This window comes from Cucurbita pepo, chromosome 14, assembly GCF_057944985.1.
Source record: "Cucurbita pepo subsp. pepo isolate OVF chromosome 14, ASM5794498v1, whole genome shotgun sequence".
In the NCBI taxonomy this organism is placed as follows: domain Eukaryota; kingdom Viridiplantae; phylum Streptophyta; class Magnoliopsida; order Cucurbitales; family Cucurbitaceae; genus Cucurbita; species Cucurbita pepo.
The window spans coordinates 12,312,046-12,339,778 of record NC_141811.1 but is presented as its reverse complement, the minus strand read 5'-3'; the positions used below and the strand labels follow the sequence as shown (position 1 = coordinate 12,339,778).

The 27,733-nt window shown below is 38.1% G+C and overlaps 4 protein-coding genes across 7 annotated transcripts; 2 read left to right on the top strand and 2 right to left on the bottom strand.

Annotated features, from left to right (window-relative positions):
- The first annotated feature begins 160 nt into the window (after positions 1–160).
- Positions 161–3,387, top strand: LOC111810596 (replication protein A 70 kDa DNA-binding subunit A-like). Its single transcript, XM_023697326.2, has 2 exons — positions 161–671; positions 893–3,387. The coding sequence occupies exons 1-2, from the start codon at positions 376–378 to the stop codon at positions 3,093–3,095; spliced, it is 2,499 nt and encodes an 832-aa protein (XP_023553094.1). The 5' UTR covers positions 161–375; the 3' UTR covers positions 3,096–3,387.
- A 1,047-nt stretch (positions 3,388–4,434) lies between these two features.
- Positions 4,435–9,515, bottom strand: LOC111810249 (uncharacterized). 2 transcript variants are annotated; one of them, XM_023696903.2, is made up of 5 exons: positions 9,358–9,514; positions 9,054–9,264; positions 6,309–6,476; positions 5,937–6,224; positions 4,435–5,284 (listed from the first exon to the last, which is right to left on the bottom strand). In XM_023696903.2, the coding sequence occupies exons 3-5, from the start codon at positions 6,450–6,452 to the stop codon at positions 4,637–4,639; spliced, it is 1,080 nt and encodes a 359-aa protein (XP_023552671.1). In that variant the 5' UTR covers positions 6,453–6,476; positions 9,054–9,264; positions 9,358–9,514; the 3' UTR covers positions 4,435–4,636. The 2 variants fall into 2 exon arrangements, with proteins under 2 accessions (XP_023552671.1, XP_023552670.1); XM_023696902.2 differs by lacking the exon at positions 9,054–9,264 and having other exon boundaries at positions 9,358–9,515.
- A 3,124-nt stretch (positions 9,516–12,639) lies between these two features.
- LOC111810007 (cyclin-dependent kinase F-4) lies at positions 12,640–18,618 on the top strand. 2 transcript variants are annotated; one of them, XM_023696536.2, is made up of 19 exons: positions 12,640–12,804; positions 13,650–13,910; positions 14,002–14,053; positions 14,153–14,697; positions 14,804–14,882; positions 14,977–15,045; positions 15,144–15,233; positions 15,320–15,458; positions 15,824–15,926; positions 16,025–16,077; positions 16,161–16,227; positions 16,830–16,938; positions 17,024–17,089; positions 17,217–17,285; positions 17,366–17,429; positions 17,524–17,640; positions 17,919–17,950; positions 18,042–18,123; positions 18,210–18,618. In XM_023696536.2, exons 4-19 carry the CDS (start codon positions 14,690–14,692, stop codon positions 18,422–18,424), a joined length of 1,362 nt encoding a protein of 453 aa, XP_023552304.2. In that variant the 5' UTR covers positions 12,640–12,804; positions 13,650–13,910; positions 14,002–14,053; positions 14,153–14,689; the 3' UTR covers positions 18,425–18,618. The 2 variants fall into 2 exon arrangements, with proteins under 2 accessions (XP_023552304.2, XP_023552305.2); XM_023696537.2 differs by having other exon boundaries at positions 12,641–12,804; positions 17,524–17,598.
- An 829-nt stretch (positions 18,619–19,447) lies between these two features.
- On the bottom strand, positions 19,448–25,158 carry LOC111809844 (protein BREVIS RADIX-like). Of its 2 annotated transcripts, none has more exons than XM_023696282.2 (6): positions 24,667–25,158; positions 23,012–23,151; positions 20,723–21,123; positions 20,490–20,619; positions 19,799–20,160; positions 19,448–19,707 (listed from the first exon to the last, which is right to left on the bottom strand). In XM_023696282.2, exons 2-6 carry the CDS (start codon positions 23,123–23,125, stop codon positions 19,629–19,631), a joined length of 1,086 nt encoding a protein of 361 aa, XP_023552050.1. In that variant the 5' UTR covers positions 23,126–23,151; positions 24,667–25,158; the 3' UTR covers positions 19,448–19,628. The 2 variants fall into 2 exon arrangements, with proteins under 2 accessions (XP_023552050.1, XP_086973527.1); XM_087117401.1 differs by lacking the exon at positions 24,667–25,158 and adding an exon at positions 22,369–22,492 and having other exon boundaries at positions 23,012–23,127.
- Positions 25,159–27,733: the final 2,575 nt, after the last annotated feature.

Here is a 27,733-nt window from a genome sequence, read left to right as displayed (position 1 = left end):
CAATGGGTAAAGATTAAATTAATTTTATCCTTAAAAAGTTTTAGTTCTAATTTTTAATGAAGACGTTAGAAGTTGAGCACGTGGGACGTGGAATCACTCTCGACATGCGTACCGCGGAAGCTGAAGGAATATTCAATTGGAAATACTATAAAAGGCCATGTCCTTCGCCGCAACAGATTTCGCGGTTTCCGTCGCAAATCCATGGCGCTTCCCCACTTTCTTCTTAGGGCTATATAAATTTCTGTAACTGATCCCCCCTCGTTCTCCCCCAATTATCTTCCATTCGGTTCATCATTTTCGGATTCAATTCCAATATCTCCGATTGAAGTTTCATTTTTAGAGAATGAATTGAAGTCTTCGTTAGGTGTTCTTGAAATGGTAGCATCAATGGCGCCTTTTAAGCTGACGGAAGGAGCAGTGATGGTGATATGCAAGCGAGAATCGTCGGCAGAGACGTTCCAGCCGGTTGTACAAGTAATTGACTTGAAATTGGTTAACACTACGCAACAATCGGGCAGCGAGAGGTACAGATTGTTGCTTTCTGATGGAACTCATTACCAGCAAGGAATGCTAGGCACTCAGCTCAATGGATTGGTTAAGTCCGGGAAGTTACAGAAAGGTTCCATCGTTCAACTGCGGCAGTATGTTTGTAATCCCGTTCAAGAACGCCTGTAAGTCTTCCTATAAACTGAATCGTTAATTTCGATATTTGATTTCCGGGAACTGATTGAGTGCATTCGATTTTGAAAGAAAATCCACATTTCTCTTTTAAGTTTCTAAATCAAACGAGTCAATTAGATGATGGATGAACTCAACCAACCATTCAATATACTTTAGGTCAATCTGGATATTATTCTACATGCTCTTTATGAATTGTTAAATTCAATCACAGAATTATAATCGTCATTGAGTTGGATGTGATAAAGGAAATGTGTGATTTTATTGGCGAGCCTGTTCCAGCAACAAGATCAGTATCAGCCGCATTTAGTGGAAACCCCCAATCCTCTATGGGGGCTTCATCCGGCAACGGAATAGTTGGTAATGTGAATGTATCTGCTGCGTCTTTTGAACAGCCTAAAGTGAATCAATCACAAGTACCGCATGTGGGATCTCATTTTAACACCCCTAATTCTGGAACAAGGTTTAACGGTTCATCTCCTGTAACTGGGTCATATGGTGATCAGAAGATGGCATACCACAACAATGGATCAGATATTCCCAGGCCACCTCTAAATGCTTCTCATGCCCCTCCTCAGCCTATACATCAGCAGCCACCTTCAATGTACAGTAACAGGGGAGGACCGGTAGCAAAAAATGAAGCTCCCCCAAGGATAATGCCTATTACTGCTCTGAACCCTTACCAAGGAAGGTGGACAATAAAGGCTCGAGTTACTTCGAAAGGAGAACTTAGACACTACAATAATCCTCGTGGAGATGGGAAAGTGTTTTCATTTGATCTACTTGATGCATACGGTGGAGAAATACGAGCAACATGCTTCAATACGGTAGCTGATCAGTTTTACAACCAGATTGAATCTGGTAAAGTATACTTCATTTCTAAAGGAAGCTTGAAACCTGCACAAAAGAACTATAACCATCTCAATAATGACTTTGAAATATTTCTTGAAAACACATCAACAATCCAACCTTGCTTTGAGGATGACCAATCAATCCCCCATCAGCAGTTTCATTTCCATCACATTAGTGAGATTGAGGGCATGGATAGCAACAGTGTTGTAGATGTAATTGGTGTTGTTTCTTCCATTAATCCTGCAACGTCTCTCATGAGAAAAAATGGTACTGAGACTCAGAAGAGATCCCTTCAGTTGAAAGATATGTCTGGCCGAAGTGTTGAATTGACTCTTTGGGGAAACTTTTGTCAAGCAGAAGGGCAAAAATTGCAAAACATGTGCGACTCGGGGTTGTTCCCAGTTTTGGCTGTGAAATCTGGTAGAGTGAGTGACTTCAATGGGAAGGCGGTGGGAACCATTTCAACAAGTCAGCTTTTCGTAGAGCCAGATTTCCCCGAGGCTCGTACATTAAGAGGGTGGTTCGAAAAGGAAGGAAGGAGTACTCCTTCTGTCTCCATATCCAGGGAAGTTGCTACCGTGGGCAGGACAGATGCCCGTAAGACCATATCTCAAATAAAAGATGAGAGGTTAGGAACCTCTGAGAAGCCAGATTGGATCACTGTTAGTGCAACTGTTTCATTCATTAAGGTTGATAATTTCTGTTACACAGCATGTCCTATCATGATCGGGGATCGTCAATGCAGCAAAAAGGTTACAAATAACGGAGATGGAAAATGGAGATGCGACCGGTGTGATCAGTCTGTCGACGAATGTGACTACAGGTACATATTGCAGCTGCAAATACAGGATCATACTGGCTTAACTTGGGTGACTGCATTTCAAGAAGGCGGCGAGGAGATCATGGGCATACCTGCAAAAAGATTGTATTATTTGAAATACGAAGAGCAAGATGATGAAAAGTTTGCAGAAATCATCCGTAAGGTTCTTTTTACAAAATTTATTATGAAGTTGAAAGTAAAGGAAGAGACTTTTAGTGATGAACAGAGAGTGAAATCAACTGTCATGAAAGCAGAAAGCATTAACTTTTCGACCGAGTCCAGGTTTCTTCTAGATTTGATGGAAAAGCTCAGGGCAGGGAACACCATACAAAATCCTGGAGTTTTTCGCCCCGGATCGGAGAATATAGGGGGTGGACAGTTCGTGTCGCCCATTCGAAATAGTACCAATAATGTTGGCAGAGAATATGGTACATCGAACCGAGGTGTTCAGTATGGGGACCATCACAACAGTTCTAGGCCTATTCCATCCACACTGCATAACTCGCGCACGTACTGCAACAGCTGTGGGGGATCGGGTCACAGCTCAATGAACTGTCCGAGTATCATCAGCAGCCCTGCGCCATCCGTCGGAGGAGGGATATACTTAAATCGAGTTTCAGGCTCGTCTGGTCGTGACTCTGGTGAATGCTTCAAATGCCATCAAACCGGGCACTGGGGTAGGGATTGCCCTGGTTTGGCTACTTTCCCTCCAGCTTATGGTAACAGTGGCTTCACGGCTAGGTGATGCTCAGGGAAGTTTCTAAATTCTCTGAAAGCCCTTCTTTTTTTCCTTTCATTAGAAGAGATGTTGTTTTCTTGTACAGCTTTTGCTTGGAAACTGTTGTTTTGGATCTTAAGATAATCTTAAGTTGATGGCTGCGTTTATATTTTGATAAGTTATCTTTGTAACACTATTTTAGTTTTCTTTTTGTATGTAAATTTGTCTCAGTTTCCCTATGGTATATAGTTTAGTGGCAGTGTATTTCATTCTTTGATCAAATAATAGTAGTTTGGGAAAGGTTTTCTTGTTTGCTTTATGCAGTTTTATCAAGAGCTTAATTCATGAACAGTTGTTTACTTTATGCTGAGCCATCTTTTGTAAAGCAATTTGCTTATCAAAGTTCCGATCCCACATTGGTTCCTGGTATAATTCCACGTCGATTTGGAGAGGGGAAGAGACCCTACATTTGTTGGAGAAGGAACGAAACATTCTTTATAAGAGTGTGGAAACCGAAATCTCTCTCTAGAGAGGTGAACGAAATATTTTTTATAAGGGGGTGGAAACCGAAATCTCTCTCCGGAGACGGGAACGGAACATTCTTTATAAGGGAGTAGAAACGGGAGAGTGGAACGAAACATTCTTTATAAGGGAGGGGAGGGGAGGGGAGGGGAGGGGAGGGGAGGGGAGGGGAGGGGAGGGGAGGGGAGAGGGGAGTGGGGAGCGGGGAGAGGGGAACGAAACATTCTTTTTAAGGGTGTAGAAACCTCCTCCAGAGAGGGGAGAGTGGAACGAAACATTCTTTTTAAGGGTGTAGAAACCTCCTCCAGAGAGGGGAGAGTGGAACAAGGGAACGAAACATTCTTTTTAAGGGTGTAGAAACCTCTCTCAGAGAGGGGAGAGTGGAACGAAACCTTCCACAGTAGAACAAAACATTCGTTATAAGGGTGTAGTAGAAACCTTCCCAAAGAGCGGAAAGTGGAACGAAACATTCTTTATAAGGTGTAGTAGAAACCTTCTCAGTGAGGGGAGTGGAACGAAACGTTCTTATAAGGGTGTGGAGAAACATTGAAACCCTCCCCCATAATGAACAAAACATTTTTTACGGGTGCAGAAACCTTAGAAACCTCTCTCCAACATATGCATTTTAAAACCGTGAGACTAACGACGATACATAACAAATCAAAGCGAATAATATTGGCTAGCGGGAGACTTGGGTTAGTTACATATATAATTAATAATTAATCACCGAGTATCATTTAGCTTCTAAAGTTTTTTTCTTTTTTGGAAAAAAATTCAATTTATACTCGAACATAGATATACCGAGATAACATTACAAGCTGGCTTATCTACATTCAACCAGTCATCAAGAAGGATCTTTTTTATTTATTTATATTTAGCTAAAGAGTCGCTAATCAAAAGCGTAATGCATCACATTATATGATAACCAGCCATCCCAAAAGGTTGAATATCAATTAGATCTACATTTCACAACAGGTCGAGTCGCATAACCGATATCGATGGCACTTCATTATTTTGTAATATGCTAGTATTTATACGAAGTCACCTTACGAGCATACATTTGCCGGGGTTGACGTCTGCCTACCATCCTTCTGGAGAGGATCGAACACCATTCTTTCAACGCCACAACGACCACCTACAATGGCATCGACCTGGGTTAACTCATAGCTTGGAGTAGTATCTAGCGTTGGTATAACTGTCGTTGCCTTCCCCTTCTCGGAAATAGCTTTCAGTCGCATACGTTCAGCCCTCGAACCAATTACCTGCCCTAGTATAGAAGCTGCAATGGTCATTGCCATGGCTGTCTTTGGCATCAAGACACATTTCCGAAGCATGCCAATAAAGGGTACAGCTGCATGAATTGCCACAAACCATGAAAATGAAAACTTCTTAGTGTGCTCCCTCCATATACCAAGAGGAACGTTTGCTGCCATGCCTAAGGCTGCAATGACGAGCATTTTTGAAGGAAGCGGTTGAGGACGCAGATTTTTCACGAATGCTGTACGAGCAAGGGCAGCTCGGGCAGCGACTATAGCAGGCGGGCACTTAAGCTTCATACCAGGTGGTGGCTGAAAAGCTGTTGCAACAAGAGGGAGGACTCCGCTAACAGCTCTAAAAGACTTGGCAATTGGGCAGTTTCCTGTTTCCAGCCACTCACTTCCCAGAGCCTCGTGCTTCGATGAACCTCCTTTTTTCTGGAAAGCATGCAAGAAACAGATATGAAATTAATACAGGAAGAAGAAGGCCCATGAGCAAAAGCCTCCCCAACTTTAATCGAGCAAACAACTATAATTCAAATTGAAAATCTAGAAATGATCTTAAAGTTGTGTTGTTTGGAATAAGAAAGATCTGACATGCGTCCCTAGATCCTCCGCTAGCAGATATTGTCCTCTTTGGGCTTTCCCCTTCGGGCTTCCCCTCAAGGCTTTAAAACGCGTCTACTAGGAGAAGGTTTCCACACCCTTATAAAGGGTGGTTTGTTCTCCTCCCCAACCAATGTGGGACATCACATGAACTTGGGTAAAAGTCTTCCAAACATTATAGAATCAGACTATCTCCCACCCACATGCGATATTATCACAAGTTCTAAGTCCCATATTTTCTAGCTTTCCTTCATAACCAGGCTAGATTCAAGATTTCTATGCATGTCAAATTCTTGCCCTTTTTTCATGTCCAAAGCTATGCCCCGCCCCGTGCAACAGACGTAACGAAAATCAAATTTTTGTAAGCAAATTGTATTAACTATGAAGTTCAGTCTCCATTGAAGTAGCTACCCCTTATAAAAAGTACTACAGATGATCCAACTTTGTGTGTCAAGTTTAAAGCTTAAAGAGAAGGCAAATCTACCTGTGACGAATGATCTTTCTTGTTGGAAGCCTCAGACTTTTGTTTCTTCCATTTCTCAGAGAAGCTCCCGAAGCTGAATGGCCCTCCCGGCCCGAAAGCCGACAGACTGATGGTTGCAGCTTTTGCTGCCAGGGGGTTGAAATGAGGAGCAGTCTCTGGTTCTGGCAATGAGGTCTCAAAGATGGATTTCTCAGATAGTGGAACGACCCCATCTTTACCATGAAAGAGCTTAAACGCTGTGTCAAAATTAGGACCATCCTCAAAAATTGGCCCTTTCGCTCCCCGAACCTGAAAATACAAAACGATATAACGACTTCTCTAAAACGGATCTGGGACTGTAAATGTGCAGGGGATAGCAGATAAGGAAGTTACCGGGAAGGTGAAATTCATGGTGGAGAAGGAAAAGCAGGTTGGTTTATTGATATTCCTGAGGAAAGGGCATCTCTGAATGTCCATTTCATTATTAGAGTAGCACTCGGATGACTCATCATTCATTCCTCTGAATATAAAGTCCATTACTGCTTCTCAGTAAGAGTTTTCCTGCAAGCATACGGAGATAAGAAACAGAAGGGGATAGAAAGTAGAAAGGTCAAGATTCCCTCTAGGTTAAATAATTATCAACTTCCATGTTTTAAGACACGAAGGGCAAAAGCAAAGCTCAAGGGAACTTTATATAACACTGCAAATATATCAGTTCATTTCATATCATAGCTTCTCTTCAATTTCATTTTGTTTTTGTACTATGTGTATACGAGCTATCTTACATGAACCCTAACTAATCTCACACGAAATTTGTCTTGTACTTGTAATGGCCCAAGGCCACTACTAGCAGATATTGTCCTCTTTGGGCTCCCCTCAAGGGTTTTAAGCCCAAGCCCACTACTAGCAGATATTGTTGGGCTCCCCCTCAAGGGTTTTAAGCCCAAGCCCACTACTAGCAGATATTGTTCTCTTTGTTAAAATGGGTGGTACTAAGGTTTTTAAAATGCATCTACTAGGGAGAAGCTTCCACACCCTTATAAATCCACTGGTGTGGATCTCACAATCCACCCTTCCCCCCCCCCCCCCCCTTCACTCGTTCCCTTCTTCAATTGATGTGATGTGGGACCCTCCAATCCATCCCTCCTTTGGGGCCAACGTCCTTGCTGGCACACCACCTTGTGTCCACCCCCCTCCCCCCTGCTTCAAGGCCCAGCGTCCTCGCAGGCACTCGTTCCCTTCTTCGATCTACGTGGAGACCCTCCAATCCATCCTGTTAAGAATGAGAAATAGAAATAGAATTGGGATCGAAAGTATGATCTTCATTCATGTTTACCACGTTTAAATAGGATACAAACTATCAACTAATACCTAAAAATAGAAAAAAAATATATATCTAACTAAATCTGGTAAATAAATAAAATATACTATAAATCTAACCATAAATTGAAGAATATTAAGATATAATATCTAGGATATATTCCATAAATAATATATCTCAACACTCCCCCTCAAGTTGGAGAGTGTATGTTAATCACGTCCAACTTGTCTTTAACTTGTCTTTACGGTAGGTCAATAACACCCAAGTTGTCTTTCACTCTTGTCTTCTCAGTAATGAAAATATCCGTAAAAAAAAATAGACCGCCTTTGATTGGTTTGCATTTTTAGACTTTCAAGAAATTATTGAATTTTCAAGAAAGATGCAAGACTCAGAAATAGACCGCAATGATTGACTCGAGGATTGGTAACTTGTCCCATTTAATTTGATTTGGAACAAGTGAATATCCTCCCTGATCACTTCTCGGTCCATGCATAAATGCTTTAGAAATAGACTGCAATGATTGACTCGAGGATTGATAACTTGTCCATTTAATTTGATTTGGAACAAGTGAATATCCTCCCTGATCACTTGTTGGTCCATGCATAAATGCTTTAGTGGATAATGACACCAAGATCGGTGCTTTGGATCACTTGAGAGGCTGTGAAGGAAAATACGAACATCTTGAATATGTCACCTTAGAGCTTGGTGAGAAATTTGAAGATGCTTATAACGTATTCTTGATATTGGATGATTGACGATGGTAAAGACTTCACTGATTGGTTAGGGTTTGGCTTTAGGTAATACTCCCCTTGGACTCAGAGTCCAAGGGGGTATTAGGAATACCACGATCGATGCTTTGATATTAGGAATATCAAGATCGGTGCTCTGATACCATGTTAAGAATGAGAAATAGAAATAGAATTGGGATCGAAAGTATGATCTTCATTCATGTTTACCACGTTTAAATAGGATACAAACTATCAACTAATACCTAAAAATAGAAAAAAAATATATATCTAACTAAATCTGGTAAATAAATAAAATATACTATAAATCTAACCATAAATTGAAGAATATTAAGATATAATATCTAGGATATATTCCATAAATAATATATCTCAACACATCCTCCCCTTCGGAGCTCAGCCTCCTCACTGGCACATCGCCCGATGTCTGGCTCTAATACCATTTATAACAGCCCAAGTCACCCCTAGCAGATATTGTCCTCTTTGAGTTTTCCCTTTTGGGCTTTCCCTCAAGGTTTTGAAAATGTTGTCTGCTAGGGAGAAGTTTCCACACCCTTATGAAGAATGTTTTGTTCCCCTCCCCAATCGATGTGGGATCTCACACATACATACTAAACTTCCCCTTACTTTGTAGTTTGATCCTATTTCCCCTTCCCCAAGTCGCTACTTATTTCACACGCCCCAATTCCAAAAGGCCAACAAAAGGTAGTTTGTTCTTCCTCATACATTAGATATTAGAATTACATGGTTTTAAATTTCGAGGTACACCCACCCTCACGAGGCCAGTGCTGAATCAAACTCGTTCAAACAGAAAAACACATCATAAAGTCGATTCTCCGTCACGTCAATCTTCGACAACCAGAGTCCAGAAAAAAAGGACGAAGTCAAAGAGAAATTGACAACTATAAATGGTGACCAATAAATAATCTATAGCTTACAACCAAACAAGGAACTCCGCGCAAACAAACTCCTGGATGATAGAAGATTTTGAAAACCTTATGCTCCAATTAAACCTTTCAAATAACAAACCAACCACAGAATACAAGATCTAAACAACTCAATAGCATGTACCGTCGGCACGAACAGGAAGAAAGCCGGACGAATTTCTCCAGCCGTAAAATCAATCACATCAACCGCCCGCAGCGAGAGAGTAATTCGTACAAAATTTCAAGACAATCATGGCGACGACATAAAAACACACACACTGAAATTTCATAAGCAGGAGAATTCGGAACACTAATATCTGATCATACGAAGCCCTACAAATTGGATTTTCCTTCAGCTTGAAAAATGAAGAAAGCACAAAATTAACATCGAAAAACATGGAAAAATCAAGAAAAGAGAAACCCGAAGCGTTTGAAATGAGATAAAATACCGAAGAAAGTGAATCTCTTCGAGTGATTGACGCCGGAAAATCGCAGCGAAGAAGAGAGAAGGAGCAAGTTCAGACGTGTGGTCGCCACAAACACGAACTTCGACTAATTTTTCGCCGTTCTAGAATGGCCGCCTGTAGCCAACCACTCCATTAAATTGGCATTTTCCAATAATTGTTCGACCAATGGGCACCGTACGACGCCGTTTTAGCGTTGGAAATTTTCTATATTGAATCTTTATGCCAACCCAAAATCTCAATTTTATCTCAAATTTTGTCATTTTTTAATTTTTAAAATTAAATTTTGTGATTATTTTTAAAACAAAAAAATATATTTTTTTTAATTTTAATTTTTTAGTTGATATTTTATACCAAATATATAATTTCAAAAGTATTTAAATAATTAAGCTAAAAAATCGCAAAATATGACACGTGTAATTATATTTGTCATTTACTCTTTTGAATATTCACAGAAATTGCATTTTGTCCACAATTTGTGGGGCGGAGATTCTTTGACGTCGATAACTAATGCATTAAATTACAAATTTACCCTTGAACCATTATTATTTTATGATTTTTTTTTTTTTTTTGTAAAATTAAATTAAGCTTTAATATTTCTTTTTTTAATTTTCAAATCTTCACTTATTTAGAATATTTAAACTTTAATTAAATTTATTCGATATTTCTAATGTTCAATTCACCTATCAATATTCGATTTGAATATTTGAATTTTCAATCAAGTTAGTGACTTTTTTTTTTTTAATAAAAAAATAATTATTAGATTCCTTTTTTTTTTCTTTTGTCCCATTTAAAATATATTTGAAATTCCTTGAATGGAATTTTTTAAAAAAGATACCAAACGAATGGCACACAAAATTAATAAAGAAAAAATTATTAAAAAAATATCAATAAATCCAAAAAAAAACAAATAAAAAAAATGAACAATTAGGAATCTCCATAATAGTATGATATTGTCCAATTTGAGTGTAAGTTCGGGGCTTGGCCTTCCCCATAAGGAGGCCTCATTCCACCTAAATTAGCCGATGGACCACCCCTGGCTAAGTTTAGGGCATGGTTCTGATACCATATTAGATGAACACGACTCTCCACAATGGTATGATATTGTCCACTTTAGGGGCTAAGAGCATAAGCTCCCTATTAACATGTCTAAGTTTAGGGCAGGGCATGAACATGACTCTCCACAATGGTATGATATTGTCCATTTTGAGCATAAGCTCCCTGGCTAAGTTTAGGGCATGATTCTGATACCACAACTCTCCACAATGGCATGATATTGTCCACTTGAGCATAAACTCCCCTATTGAGCATATTCTCCACAATGGCTAAGTTTAGGGCTTTCCAGCATCACACCAATGGAGATAGTATTCCTTAATTATAAACTCATAGTCATTCCTTAAATTAGTCGATGTGGGACTTTCGTTTCATAATTATCAATTTTTTAAGTATTCCCAGTTCATTTATGTGTCCATTATTTACTTATGAATCACATTTTTAATGTTAGGTATAATATAATTTTGGAATAAAATAAAGAAAAGATTTGGAGAAATAATTATATTTTTATTCAACATCCTTATCAATAACAATATCTCATACATATTCAAAGCAACATTCCCTTGCTTCCACCAATCATATTTAAAGATTCTCGTAGCCAACCTTTTTATCTTCCCATTTTATTCTCTACCTAACATCTATTTAAACATATTTTATATTTTTTCCTACCAATATTTTTATATTAACGAGCCTGTTTGGACGTTAAAATGATTTTTAATTTAATATTGGTAGATCGATTGAAATCAAAATTTGATATTAAAATGAAATAATAGGATCAAAAATATAATTTTGGAATACTCGTTGTTTTAATTCAACAACGATATTATGTAAAAGATTCAGAGTGTTGCGGTGATTATATGATCTGATAATTGGATCCACTCGAACTATTCAATCCAAAAGGGTTGGTTGGTTGGGTTAGATTTTTTTTTTTTTTTTTTTCGATTTGGGTTGGGTTGATTTTGAAAAACCCAAAAAATTGGGTCGGGTTTTCAGTTAACATGTTTCGGTCAGCCTGACCAATCTGAAAAATAGTGTTACAACGGAACTAAATTGTAACAGCCCAGATCTACTGCGAGCAAATATTGTCCTCTTTGGGCAAGGCTTTAAAATGCGTCTACTAGCTGTGGATATGGGGAAGCCTGGAAGGAAAAGCCCAAAGAGGACAATATTTGCTAGCGGTGGATCTGGGGCGTTACAAATGGTATCAGAGCCATACACTGGACGATGTGTCAGTCTTCTCGCTGTTCCCCGAAGGTGGGTAGACATAAGGCGGTGTGTCAGGATGGACGCTGGGCCCCAAAGGGGGTAGATTTGGGGTCGGTCCCACATCAATTGGAGGAAGGAAAGAGTGCCAGCAAGGATGCTAGGTCCCGAAGGGGGTGGATTGTGATGTCCCATGTGGGTTGGGGAGGAGAACAAACTACCATTTATAAGGGTGTGTAAACATTCCCCTAGTAGACACGTTTTAAAGCCTTGAGGGAAAGCCCAAAAGATGACAATATCTGCTAGTGGTGGATAAACATAATTTTAAAGAAATAACTCGACCTCCCAACCCAACCCATTCCGAAAATTGAAGGTGGGATTGTGAACTCTATCGAATTGTTCCGTTCACCAACCCAACCTACCAGAAGTTGGTCCAAAAGATTTTTCTAACCGAACCGAACCGAACCCAAGCAATTTTTCTAACCGAACCGAACCCAAGCCATGTGCACCTTTAATTAGAAGAGCTTAATCAATTGAACCATTAATAACTCTTAAATGATTTTTGTAAATTAAAAACTAAAAAATTATATTAAATATTTTAAAATTTAAGGAGCTATTTAATGTAATTTATTAAAGTTTGAAGGCTAAAATCGTAATTATATATAAATATTAATTAATTTGGTTTAATCAAAATTCCAATTAAATATACTTTACCGCGTTGACAACCGAACTATCCATCACCGTTAGGGAAAGGAATTTTGGTCGTACAAGAATTCAAAAGGGTAAAAAAGGATAAATAAATAAATAAATAAATAAATAAATAAATATCGGGGAAATAATAACAATTAATTAATGATTTAATATAAGGAGGACCAATCAGGAGCTGCCAAGTGGCTTGAGCCAGGAGATCATTGCGGTCGAAATCCGTGAGCAGATTGAAAATAAGTGGGCTTGCCCGTAGAGAATAGAAACCCTAGGTATATAAATAGGCATCGGTGTGGGTCATGATGGGAAATTAGGTATCTTTACCTTGGTTGGCACGCAGAAAAGATCTCTTGGTTTTTGGGGTATTTGGGAATCCGTCTGGTTTCTTCGTGGTGTTGAGAAGATTTGAGGGGAAAGGAGAGCGTTGAGGGAAGCTCTGGATCCCAATTCTTCCCGTTCTTGCCGACGGAGGTTATGATTCTTCATTTTTCGTTATCGATTTAATTCGATTTCTGTCTATGTTCTTGTGAATCTATCTAGAGGTCATTTTCCCCACTATTTGTTTGATTTATGATGTGCTTCGATTGACGGATTAATTGATCGTTTTCGGAGTTTGGGCCCTTGGATTTATTTGTTTCTCGTTTAATTTTGGTGTGTGGGCATATGGCTGATTCATGCCCGGCGATCTTGTGCGGATTTGTTTTTCTATTGATTGAACAAATTCTCATTGGGTGTGAGTTTGTGGCGCTGTGATGTTTGTTTCGCTTGCTTATTCGTGAATTTGAAGCGTGTTGACTGGTTGGTTGGTGATTTAGGGTTTTATCTTTATTTCATTCCGCAAATCTTGTGGGATTTTGTCTGCGCACTGATTGTAAAGAATTTTCTTAGACGGGATCGTTGCGTGTTGCTGTTTCTGTGCTTGCTTATTTGTGAATAGGAATTCTTAACGACTAATCGGTGGGTGGGTTAGGGTCTTTGCCTGGATTAGCTCGAAATGCCTGATTCTAATATTGGTTATTGATTGGGGTCTTCCTTGATACGTGATTGAACTGACCTTGCTGGAGTTGTTAGCATTTGCATAATTGTTCTTCTCTAATATGTTTTGCCTCTTGGTTTTACTGTATCAATAGTTTGTATATTGTGATCAGATTTGGGTATCCGGCACTTGCTGCATGATCTTTTGGGTCTGATAAATTGCAGCCTTGTGGGCATTATATCCACCTTTTTTTGCTCATTTGATAAATTAGACTGACTTTGTTCATGATTTCTTCCGTGAATATTTATTCTAATGCTTTGGTGCTAATGTGTAATATCAGGTCTTTGAGGGCTTGGATATAAAGGGCTTTTTATATTTTCTCAAGATATGGAGCTTGCTTCTATTTGGACAAATTCCTTCCAGCATCGAGTTTGCTCTTTCCAGGAAGTGCTTGATTGGCGTTTCCTTGTCGTTGGAGATTTTCTTTTGGTTTCCTTTGTCAATTGCACTTAGTGGTCAAGTTCTTCTAAATGATCAGCACAAGAGGCGTAATGAAATTACTTTATGAGATAGGTGTTGGATCGTTAGTGCAACTGTTCAAGTATGGACTATTTTTTATACTTAATGTTTTGGTGAATTTTAATATCCAGTTTCACTTTTCGTATTTATTGAATTTCTTATTTTGGATGCAGAGCGTTGTTGATGAAGCATCAGGGTGATTTTCTAGGGGAGACTTCTTCAGGGGTATGATGTAACGTGCACTTTCTTTGTGTTACTTCTTCTTCTTCTTTCTTTTTTTAAATTTGTTGCATGCAACTCTAACCTCAGTCCTTTTTTCTACAGAGCTGAGTTCTGTTAATGAAACATCAAAGCTTGTTTTCACAACTACCTAAAGTGAAGACTATCACATTGACCTCTGCTGGTTGTTATTCGTTCTTTACACTTGTTCCGGACTGGTGATGTTTAGAGAGTCATGATCTTTTTTACTGGAGGATATATCTTCAATCTCAAAGTTGAATTGTGAGATAGCTTCAAGTTAATATTGTAATCATCTGGTATTTCCAACTGCTCAGTTGGTTTGGACATTTATTCTCAAGGTTCAACATGTTCAGTGGTGTTTGTCATATACTGCTATATTGTTCCTCTCTTGAAGTCGAATCTGCGGATTTTTTAATGAATAAAGCTGCACAGCCTGCACATCAGAATTTTTCTGGTTTTGTGCTTTTGCACTTCACCAAGGAAAATTAGTGGTGGCTTTTGTTATATCAGTGCAAGACGGTTGTTTACTTAGTCATTATACAAAGATTAGATGCAAGTTATCATTTTCAAGTTTCTATACTTTTGAATAAAGGAGGTTTTCTTTGTGCTTCTGCGAAAAAAATGGAGAGGTTAGCTTCTTCCCCTAGCTTTATCATTATTTTTCTCATTTTGTTGTGCTATTTTCTTAATTGTGCATGTGTAACTTATGTTTATCAATTTTATTACCATTTTAAGGTATATGCTAATCAAGGAAGTTGGTGATGGTACTTTTGGAAGTGTCTGGCGAGCTATCAATAAGCAAACTGGGGAAGCTGTAAGCATCTGCTGATGTCTCTCTGCGTTTATATCTTGAGAAAAATTGTTCAACAATTAGTTTCACTTTGCGATCTTCTTCCTTAAATCAACAGGTTGCAATTAAGAAAATGAAGAAAAAATATTACACATGGGAGGAGTGCGTCAATCTGAGAGAAGTGAAGGTAATGCATCCTTCATTTTTTTTTTCTTTATCTGATTGCCTTGTTTTTCTTTCCTTATCCTGAAGTTAATTCATTTTCTTGCAATCTGAACATCACAGTCACTGCGGAAGATGAATCATCCAAATATTGTTAAGCTGAAGGAAGTTATCAGGGAAAACAATATTTTGTACTTCGTATTTGAATACATGGTTAGTGGTGCCATTTTTTCAACTTGGTACATATTTTATGTTAAAAAATTATTCTTGTCCTAACTCAACAAAAATTTTATGTTCAGGATTGCAGTCTCTATCAACTTATGAAGGATAAGGAAAAACTCTTCTCAGAAGCTGAAGTGAGAAATTGGTGCTTTCAAGTTTTTCAAGGTCTTGCCTACATGCATCAGCGAGGTTATTTTCACCGTGACCTTAAACCAGGTACCTCACTTGTTTTTGTGTCTAGTATAATGCACTTAATTGGGTTCCATAGACTATCTGCTAATATCATTTTGAATCTGACTTATTTCTTAAGGGTCTTTTGACCTTTTAGAGTATGTTGAGTTTTTGTTATGCGGGATGTATTTTCATGTGATAAACGTTATGTGAAAATGCATTTATGGGATATTTTTATATAAGTTCTCTTTTGTGAGCATGGTGTTTGTATTTGTTCTTTATTTCATAGTTTACTCTCGTTGTTTCATATTAACACTTTATATATATATATATATATATATTTTTTTTTTTTTTTTCCTCCCCCCTTTTTTATTTCGATTTATTTAACTCAACTTTTTTTCCTTTCCCAGAAAATTTATTAGTTGCTAAAGACTTGATAAAACTTGCTGATTTTGGGCTTGCTCGTGAAACTAGTGCACTACCACCCTATACTGAGTATGTTTCAACTCGATGGTAAGTGCATCTCATCTCTTTCCTGTTATAGATGCTGTTGCATTTTATTGCAGTGATTGCAGTGATTCCACGTAGTAACATTTAATCTTGAGTCTCAGGTATAGAGCTCCAGAGGTGCTACTTCAGTCCTACCTTTATGGTCCTAAAGTTGGTGAGGAATCGACTGAACTTTTAAGTTGCTCCAACCCCGTTAAAGCTTAATCTAATACATGCTTACTACTTTACTTTTTGCAGATATGTGGGCAATGGGTGCTATAATGGCAGAGTTGTTTACTCTTCGTCCACTTTTTCCTGGAGCAAGGTGAGCTCATACACATTCACTTATTACTTGTTTATGCTTTATGCATAAACAATTATTAGTGCCAAGCCAAAAATACTAATGTCTTGATTTTTTTAAGAAATTGCTGGTGCTTGGGTTCACGTATTTCCTTACAAACTGCCCTTCCATTTGTTTCTTGTCAATATTATTTGCATAAAAATAATTAGTGGGGATCTACTTGTCATGATCTTTTATTTTACTTTATGGCCTTCTTTCACCTAGTTCCCTATAATAGCAAACGTTGGTATTTGTTTTATTTCTTGTGTTTTGTACTTTTATTATTAGTAATGTAGTAGTTTGATAATTACGAACTCTGTAAATAGTTGAATGTGCAAGCTTTGTTTTCGTTTGCATCCCTGCTATTTTTCTTTCAAAATCTAATCTTTATCATGTAGTCTTGTGAGGAGATTTTGTGTGAAACTCATGGTCTCCTTTGTCTGTGATTCTATATTTGAACCATGCCTGCAACAGATTTTGGTAAAATTATAAAACAAAAATGAAAGCTAGGCCAGACGGGGTAGTCATTTGACGACAGTTGAAATTGTCATCTAATATGAAGAGTTTTCTATATTTGTTTCATGCAGCGAACCAGACCAAATCTACAAAATTTGCAGTATACTTGGCACTCCAACTATGGATACATGGTCTGATGGGCTCTGTCTTGCCAGGAATATCAATTATCAATACCCGCAGGTCGGTCTCCTTTGTCCTCTTTTGGTTCAAATAACCATGTCATATATGTGTATATTTTATGTATTTTCTTGTTTCACATTTGCAGTTTAATCGAGTTCATCTCTCCGTTGTTATTCCTTCAGCGAGTGATGATGCAGTCAATCTTATTGCAGTAAGTACAAATAGATGGCCATTGAAACTATTTGGTCTGAACCGGTTAATGCTTAAACACGGTGAAGCACCATGCGTTCATTTGATTAATGCATGTTCCTATATATATATATTTTTTTTGTCTGCAGTCACTTTGTTCATGGGATCCATCCAAGAGACCAACAGCTATGGAAGCCCTCCAACATCCCTTCTTCCAGGTAGTCCTTTATTTTTCATCTTGTAAATCAATAAATGTGTATAATTTCATTTAAGATTGTTTTATTTTAATGTGTGGCAGAGTTGCTACTATGTTCCACCGTCTCTTCGTGCTAGAGCGCCATTTGCTCGGACCCCTCCTTCTGGTATGTTTATTTCAGCTCCTCCCTGGTTTTGAACATGGTAAGCTAAAAACATTGCTTGGTTGGACAACTTTTGATGTGTTCTTCACTATCACAGCTGGAACAAAGAATTTGCTGGAGCAACAGACTGCTAAGAAATATCCTGTGGCTTTATCTGATTCAAGAATCGCTGGTACTTTCTCCTCTCCTAAGTTGCCCGAGTTGTTGAGCACAGGTAGTGTATTTATTAGCGGGCATGTCCCGGTGTATTTTGAGATGGTTAAGATCATTTTTGTGAGGTTTATAATCACCTCAAAATGGATTTAGATAGTATGTAAACAAGTTTTAAGAAGTGTAAAAACCAAACATTAAAAGGATTTTGAATAATTAAATGCATGTTCGGTAGAAAATTTTGATTTTAACTATTTCTAACCACTTTCAAACATGCATGCCCTAACATTATATAGACACTTAGATTAGCTCGATTTCTGAATCATCAAAACCATCTTGCAGGTGTGCAGAGGAAGTTGGATTTGGTGAACCCGGTAAGTATCGCCCGCCCCCTCTCCCCGGCCACCCAAAATAAACATGCTCACCTAAACTAACATCGTTTCACCTTTTTCATCTTTTTCTTAGGATGCAAATAAGAGTGATACAATTATGAAGAGCACAGCTAGACTACCAAAGTACCGACCGCCTGTGAGGAATAGCCCTACCAGTAAGTTCCTTGGTTTCTGTTGCATTACCTCAATTATTGACCAAGATTAGTTTATGGAAGAAGTGGTTTATATTTGCATATTGCAGACTCTATCTACAGGGGAAATAATGTGCGTGGAGTTTCCGATACAGGCCAAAAGTTGGCAAACATGACAATTGCCCCTCGCAAGCCATCTATCGGGCAGCTTCTTCGGCCAATGAAAGCGGGTGTCCGTTGGAACGGTTCGTCTAGCGATCTGTTAATAAGGCCCGCTCAAGAGATTCAACATGGCAGTAATTACCCCAGGAAGGTAGCAGGATGACCGCCCTTCCTCCCTCTCGTTATCGTCCTTATGGTGTGTGTATGTTTTTGTTCTTCGAAGAATCGTATGCAACTCTTCCCTTGGGGACTATATGTAATAAATGCCCCGCTGACTGTCTGTTTTTGTTCTTATGTTTGCTATAAACTGTGTTTGCGTAATGAAATAAAAGAATTATCAGTCATTTCCCTCTTCAAGGCTTTATCTTTCTTCTTGTTCTTCCAAGTAGAGTGAGCAAGCTTCTCGTCTTCCATGTTTGGTTTTTCCATCGATCATGAACTGCACAGATCGCCCTCCGTGTCAAGCTGAGATTCCACGAAAGAAAGGGGAGGTTGGTCTCAAAATAGCTTCTATTGCTATATATCTTGGTTAATTTTGGGACAATTTTGCCTACGTACATCCAAGTTTCTCTTCTTGCTCACGAAAAGAAACTTCGTGGTATACAATCGACTTTGGTTTTGGTTGAAAATAAGATCCAACTTGCCTTGCCTTATCTAATAGCGCTTCAGATTATATAAATCTTGATAACTCTCGGATAGAGTATTAAGACGGAAAATCCTATTAGATAACAAACAAGAGATTCTAAGCTTGAACTCGATGAATTAACATAATTGTTATTATGTCTTCAAGGACTTGGTTCTAAAAAAGAAGAAATAAGAGTGGGTTTTGCCTTCTTCTAGTGTAAGCAAAGAACGTACAACAACCTTAGATGTATTTAACGCAGGTCCACTAGAACGTGGGAAATTCACAAGGACGACAACTATCTTATTCACTAGAACGTGTGTATTTTAGCTGCCTATCCTGATACCAGATGGGATAATAGAAAGAGGTGAAGGACAGGAGGTATATGATTGACCAGGGTAGTCGATTTCATTTCATTTTAAGCGAAACCTATCCAGGTCAAGCCGAGTCAATTCTAGAGAAAACCCGAGCTGATCCATTTTTACACCTGTCTGGTAAAAAAAATGATAATAATAGATTGTATAAAGACTATTTAAAGAGGAGGGTAAATAAAAATATATAGCCTTGGAAGAAAATAAAAGAATGGCTTGCAGAATTCTGATAGGAAAATCAGAAACTTGGTTTTGTATATGTTGCTGCTGGTGGTGAGTAAATTTCCTTAGCAAAAGAACTCTATATCCAGCTGATGGCTTTTTGTTGAATATTACATTCTAAAGACAAAATTTTTGGAACATGAATAATTAAGTTAAAGGTATTGAGCTTGGATCCTCTCCCTGTTCTCATCCCACCATTGCTTCGCGTTCATTTCCCCGAACTTTTCACGGCTGTTCATATCGAGTCGAACAATGTCAATCCATCTTCAGTATATATAAAACATTACTATGGAGGAAGCAAATGAATGTAGATGTTAATTACCTGAATCTGACACGACGAAGCTCTCTAGTGCCATCAACAAGCTGCCTGATAGTTATATAGACCCCGGGATCATCTTCCTCGACCCACTCCGCCTCGATGTCGCTTGCATTGCTAATGGAAATTGAAGGTTCGTCTCTAGAAGAGGTAGTTGTGCGTGATGCTTCCATAGACGACATGTCGCCTTTCGCGCTACCTGCTGGATAGGCACTTGAACCTGCATAATGGTGGCTGCTTCCTTGGTCAAAATGCTGGTCAGATGGAAATCCTTTACTCCCAGAAGGTTTGTAGTTTCTTGGCGTCCAATCTTTGTTCCCTGAAGTCATCGGACTATCCCTTCCCATCTTTGAGTAAGAAGAATCCCTCTGAAGATTGTGAACATTTACAGAATTATCAGAAAATATTAAACATGCACGGTTAAAATATCATCACTAGTTCAGCTAATTGTCTATGTATTTTAGGAAAATGATTTAGGTATTTTAGAAATAAATGGTTAGATATTTTAGAAATAAACAGTCGAGGCTTTATTATAAATACCCTTCTACCTACCTACCTAGGTTTTCATTCCAAAAAATCCAATAGTTTCTACAGGTCTAGCAATCAGAATGCACAACAAAGAGTCCTTGAAACATTTACTCTTGCATCATTTTAATGGGAGAAATAGAGTCAGGAGCAAAGGTCCTGGAGGACTTACCCCGTCCTCAGTTCTTGGTGGCGTATGAAGAGCTTGCTGGTTGAATCTCTGGACATTATAGAGCTCCGTTATTCTGTCATAGTTCTCGCCCCACCAACGCTGAGCTTGCCATTTGTTAAACATTTCTCGACTTCAAGAAGGAGAAAAAAGAAAACTAATGTTAACTTTGCTTAAAGAAGATATTAATTTAGACAGAGGAACCGACAGCGTTAAGCATTTACTATTCATCTTACTTGAAACGAATTCGTTTTAAATCATTGCCTCCATTGGGTAGGGACACAAAAGTGATGTGAACACCAGGCTCCACCTGTGCCATCCACTCTTTCGACTCATCCTCATCCTCGAGCACCACATCACATGCTGATATGGAGGAATCGGCTCCAGGAGTCTGATCTCCTCGGAAGACCCCTTTAAATCTAGAGTCAGATCTGGTATGTGGGTGGCGATTAACACGAGGGAAGTCCCAGGCAGGGGTTGAGCTTGCACTTGCCCCTCCTATGTAGGGGTATGGAACCCCTTCTGAAGCAGTGTCAAAATCTGGGTAAGGTCGCTGTCCTTTCTTATAGCTACTGGAGCCTGTGCAGGGTTTGCACTGTCTGTAAGCACCGGAGAATTTCAACGCCATGTCCTTAATCTGTAGAATGTAGCTATCAACAGTTAGAATAAGGATCTTAATACTGAGTATTAAGGGGAGAGAGTGCTACTTTGATTACTTAGGGAATGATAGTAGGTTTATAAGTAAGGAACATTCTATTGGTAGGAGAATTCTTAAAAAAGTTCAAAGCAAAATCATGAAATTTTATGCTAAAGTTCGAACCCTGCTTTTCACACAACACATAATACCTATTTTTTTTTTTTTTTTCCTTTTAACCTGAATATTAGGCTGTATATCGTATCCAATGCATGTCACTATATTAATAATGGAGTGAAGTGTACAGTTCGGCCATTGTGAATCAATAAATACGCATGAAATTGAACATTTTTTTTCCTTGGTGAGAGACACATCCACTTTTGAATTACGTGGAGCATGCTGAATGGTGTTTCAGGAAAGTGGATTCTACAACTTGAAGAGTTATTTTGGAAGATATTTTCCTATGGTATTTAAGAATAGAAATAATATCACATGTCATAAGAATTGAAATTCCTAAACAATCAATAAAATAAAAAGGTCTTATTAACTTCTTATTGCCAATCAAGTGGTTGCTCATCCTGCAAAGAAAGGGTTTGGCTAAGATGCAATACTTTTGAAAAACAGTGCGTCGACAAAAATTCAATGGTGGGTCACATTCAGGCGGTCATTGGGCTGTCCTTTCTTAAAATGCGTCTTGTCTATTCCGAAGTGAATATGTCGATGACCCCACCGCTACTTGACACAAAATGTGCTGCCACTATTTCTTGGCAAAATCACATTTCCAAGACAGACTGGACCAGTCATCCTTACTTATACTAAGACCCAATCCCAAAATGGGTGTTGTTGGCATATATACTATTATGAGCGCAAACTTCAAAAAAAATTTTGCAAAATTTCCCTGCTCATAATTTCCGTAACTAAATAACAGTAGCTGATGGTAAGGTTGCACCGTTCCAATATTTCATCTCCTAAATGAAATTATCTAGTGGTAAGAAAGTTAATCCAGCAAAACAGGCTATACTTGATGAACCACTATCTTTCATGTTGAGGATGGTTGGGAGGGAGTAACAAATTGACTAATTAAGGGAATGATCATGAGTTTAAAAGTAGGGAATATATCTCCATTGATATGTGGCCCAAAGCAAAACAATGTGAACTTATGATAAAAGTGAACAATATCATAGTACCGTAGAGATGTGTAATTACGAACATTTCACCCCATGACCTGAGGCATGAAAATCAGATTACCACTTAATAATTGCCCGAGTGAAAAGCAAGCAAACCAATTCGTACTCGAAGGAAGGCTGGAGGTGGGTGAATGGGGATCTTCTCGATAAGCGCATGTACTACTTTGATCATTTGGGAATAGAAACTATTAAGAGAAAAACAAAAAACAAAAATCTTTATTCTATCAAACAAGAATCTTTATTCTATCGGTAACCGGGGGAGCCAAGAAGAGCTGCAGGTCAGCAAAGTCAGATTTCTGATACGACGTGTCCCTATGAAAGCTACGTGGACTAGAAAGTTGTGAGCCATCGGGACAAAATTTTGGTAATCTGTTAAAAGAATCACTGGCTTCTAAATGACAAAACAAAAACGTAATAACTAGGAAGTGCTCAAGGACAAAAACGTTAGAGCGCGTCGTAAGAAAGCACAAACGCTAACACTTTCCTACCTAAATCTGATCTTAAAAAAGATTTGAAAAGAAATAATAAACATTAGGCACGTTCATATTGGTGAAAAGAAGGCATAGATGGTCCCCATTTATCGCAAGGCTAATGGGTATTACGAGATTTGTCTGTTTTCACAAGATGGAAAAGAAACTGAGAAAACAAAGATGTAGCCGGAGCAAGACAGAGAAAAAGAGACAGAAGGGTATAGGATTAAGAACCTGTGTTGTCAGGCTTTTGACGGCTTCCTTTGTACTAGGCGTGCCACTACCACGCGCAGCCCCATCCTCACCCCCGTCGTCTGTCTGTTTCGTACATGCTATGCATGTAAACATTTTCCTTCAACTTTGCCTTTTTTACTCTGCACATAACAAACAAGTAGGTTCCACCTAGAGGTTTAGTGGATACTATATTGATGAAAGAAAAAAAGGAATCCCAAAAATTAATTGCATAATCCGGCGACTTTCCCTTTGTTTCTCTCACTCTTTCTCTTGTGTATTGAGTGAGGAGAAGAAAACAAACAAGCCTTCCCTTTACCCAACATTGAGATAGACATGTAATACTCGAATAGTAAAGAACAACAGTTTCCAATTGGAGGATTTCCACCATCATTTAAATTAACTTTCATGAGGAAATCGATTGAGTAAAGCACTGATTTCTCTGTTTTTGGATAGCTTAGGTAGTGTTAAAGAAAGAAATAAAGAAAGGGATGGGTTATATAAACTTCTATGTAGTAGGTACGCGGCTAAATGGGACAAAAGGAAACTGGGGGAATCTGAAATAAATATAAATTCGTTCATCGATCCGCGGGAAACAGATGGGTCCTGGAGAAAGGAAAAGGGAAGAAAAAAAGGAAAAGGGCTGCTCGGGATCAGAGACGACTAAGAAAAGATCAGAATAGGAACAAGAGGGGAGGGGGAGTCGATAATTGAAAGGAAAGTAAATGGGGGCACAGCCAATTTGAAAGTAGTCGACTGAGAGAGACCGAGTGTGGTACATGCTTTGCTTTACTCTTACAAAGCCGAATAAAGAATCAAATATTTGTTAATGCCAAAGTTTCTGACAACCTATTGGCTCTTTCTTTTTTCCCTATGGGCAAATCGCATCGCTCTTCCGTCTCCAAGAAATCCAAAAAAGCGACTAAGAGAGAGAAATATGCATTAATTAACAACAGCAGAGATTCAGGAAGAACGAACGCAAAATTAATCGTTTCAGATTGAAAGCTGTGGGTGAGACGACAGAGAGACAATGAATATGGAGAGGATAACACTGAGACATAGAGGAAGAAGAAGAAGAAGAAGCAGAAGCAGAAGATGACGTTGATATTTTTTTTCTTTTGGTTCATCAATTTAATTCAATCTTTAATATTCGAAAACGACTCATCGAAGCAAAAGCCAACCGTGATTTACAGACTTTGTCCATCTTAGGCCCCCTCTTCGACACCCTAATTAAATTCTCTTTTACACACTTTCCGCTGTTTATCGTTCCCTCTTTAATTCTCTTCTCCAGAAAGCTAATCTAATTTCTTCATATCCAGCAAGAGAAACGGAAAATAGAGTAAGTGCTAAGGCTATAGGAATCAACGCACAGAGACAGAATCAATCAAATGATTCAAATGTTAAACACCACCGATTAGTGAAATGGCGACGAATGATTCTAAATTGAAAGAACATTACAGAGGATGGATACAGAAACCATTAGAAACGTTCTGGATCCATAAAACAGGACTCGAATATGAAACAATGATCAGAAGGAAAATAAAAAATAAAAAAGAATTAGAGAAGAAGATTCTCTGAGAAATCAATACTCTGTTTGTTTGCTTAGAAAGACGATCAAATTGAAGAAAACGGTAAAGTAAATGCAGCAAGAATCTCACCTCTTAGGCTCCTCAGAAGCTTATCCACCGAAAATCGAACTGAAATCAGCCGCACTGTTCGTCTGTCAACGACGAATTCCCCACTTTTCTTCCTCAAAATTTTCCGTTTCAAGAAATCTTCGCTTTAATCACACTCTCACAGCAATGGCAACCAAAAGCAACAGCAATCAAAATCCCTAAAATATCGCCAATCAGAGCCTCTTCGCGCTTAATTTCTGCAGTTACACTGACAACAAACAAGGCATTCTCTCACTCAACTCTCACTCCCTGATTCTCTGCCAAAACCTCCAAACAAACAGCAGAATCAAAATGCAATCAAGAACCGAATTGAACGCTCGCCGGCGTCCACCGGCGGCGAACAGCAAGGTCCGAATCAAAAATCCAAAGATCCCAAAAAAAAAGGGGGGGAAAAATTGTTCAGAAAGGGAAAGTTTGGGATATTATAGTTCCGGGTTTTACGTTAGCGAGAGCCCAAATATCGGCAAAAATAAAATTCAGAGACAACAAATAAGATCACTTCGACGAGAGCAGCTATTTATATAGAGAATCCAGGATAACGCCGTCTGATTTCCGCCGTTAACTAACGAAAATTGTCTTTTACTTGTAAGGAGGGAGAGGGGAAATTGTTAACAGTGGATTGACGTTTGGTCATTACCCCAGAGGACAGCCTGGGCCCACATGTTTTGGTGACGTATTGAAGAGGATGGGAAGTAGGACACGTGGCAAACTCTGATTGGATACCGTTCTCATAAGAATAAAATCAACGGTGGAGATTCGTTTTAATGTAAAAAACCAAATACAATATCGCGATTTTGATCAATCGCCTCCCTCGTTTTTTTATCTTTTTCCTTTTAAAAGAAAAAAATTCATTTCAAATTACTTTAATTTTGTATATTTCAAAATTGGTTAAATTACAAATTTATCCTCCTCAAAAATTTTAAAACGTGTCTGCGGAGTTCCCGAGCTTTCAAATTTAGGTATATTGAACTATAACGGACGAACTTTTTGTCTCCATTTTACCCTTTTCATTTTTTTAAGTCATTTAATAATCACGAACTTTTTATTATATATTATTAATTATTCTCGTGAAATTTTAATTTTATGTACAATAAATTTTAAATATGGTAAAAAAAATTAAAATTTTGTGATTATTTATTTATTTATTTACAAATTAAATAAAAATTTAATTTTATTAGGCATAATATTTAAAGTTTATTAGGTATAATTTTAATATAAGCTTAAATTCTGTAACATAAAAGTAATAATAATTAAATATATATTAATGTGAAGAATCTAAGCATATCTAAATGTCTAATAAACATTAATTACTTTAATTAAAGTTAAGTTAGATTCCTTACTTCTAATTATCCAACTAAATATTTGAATTTAAACCGCAATTTGTAACGTTGCAATAATTATAAATAAAACTAAAAATTAATTAATTTAAAATTTGTGATAATTTAAAAATATATATATAATAATAACGAGAAAAATAAAATTTTGAGTGGACGTGTTATCTAAGAAGGCTCGCTTTCGTTACGGCTATGATGGGTTTCCTTAACCAAGTCACTATTTATGAGTCGTTGGCACGTTCTTTAACGGGCATGTGGTCAAAGCTTTGGTCTTTTTTCGTTGCTTGGAAGGTTAGGGTTTAATATTCTAACTCACATGCATGAGAGCAGAATCAATAATAATCTAATAATCATTGATCAATTATGCGACCGTGAATTTGTTTTCGAACATTGTAGACACTTTCTGTACTACTATTGAAGCTAACCGTGCTCGAAGTTATTTCCTTAATGTAGGGCTAGTGCTCGAAAGCTCCGAAGGTAGGGCTAGTGACTGGTGTAAAGTCGTAACAAGTCATACAGGAGGATGCACTTGAATCACCTCATTTTTCGAAAGAGTTGATGTTTGTTGGGGATTTTGGTTCGACGCTGCTTTACACCTAAAAAGAAGCGAGCCACATTTGAGTTAAACTTGGAGATGGAAGTCGCCCAAGCCCACTGCTAGCAGATATTGTCCGCTTTAGTCTGTAACGTATCGTTGTCAACCTCACGGTTTTAAAACGCGTCTGTTAGGGAGAGGTTTCCACACCCTTATAAGGAATGTTTTGTTGCTCTCTCCAACCAATATGAGATCTCGCAATCCACTCTCTCAGGGAACCAGCGTCCTCCCTAACACACTGCTCAGTGTTTGGTTCTGATACCATGATACCATTTATAACAGCCTAAGCCCACGTCTAACAGATATACACTATTTCAATCAATACACGAGTCAAATAACGTCACCTTGTTTGTGTGTCCCTTCGACAAAGTTTCCCGAGCGACGACTTAGCCGATAAGGTACAAACGAAGCCTACAGGGGGAGGCAACTTATCGAGAATCGAGCTAACCCCCTCCCTTAGCAAACTCTTGTTTTCATGTCATCTACGACTCAAACCATATGGCAAAGAGGAAAGGGACTAATCTCACTAGAGAGGTCTCGACACCATTTTTGATTCAGTACTAAATTAAGTATCGAGTGTGATGGACACAATACTATACTAGGAGCGTGTCCATTACAAACCCTTTTGATTAAATATTTCATCGTCTCGACGTGAAAGCTAACATGGACCCTATAGCCAAATTCTTGCCTCGAACAATATATATTTTCCCGGTACCCTTAAATTTTATTATTTTGCAAATTAATGTTGATTAAAAAAAAAAGAGACAAGAAACAAAACAAAGACAAGGAGACAAAAATATTTAGATTTTATTTAGTTATAAATGATTTGGAATGAGGACATGTTGTCTCCATAAGAAGATTAAAAAAAAACATTTAATAAATTATTTAATTTTTATTTTTTCCGTGGTTGTTGGATAATGTAATATTAATTTCAATAATTTCTTTTTAAAAAATATAATTAATTTATTTATTTATTTTTACTAATTTGGCCTTTATTTTAATTGTGATTGGGCAGTCACGCAAGTAAACAAACATGCCACTGGTGAGGAGTACTGTGAGAGGTCTAATCCAATCAGATTGCACGGGTGAGGAACTGAGATGCCCTGCAGGTGAGGATATT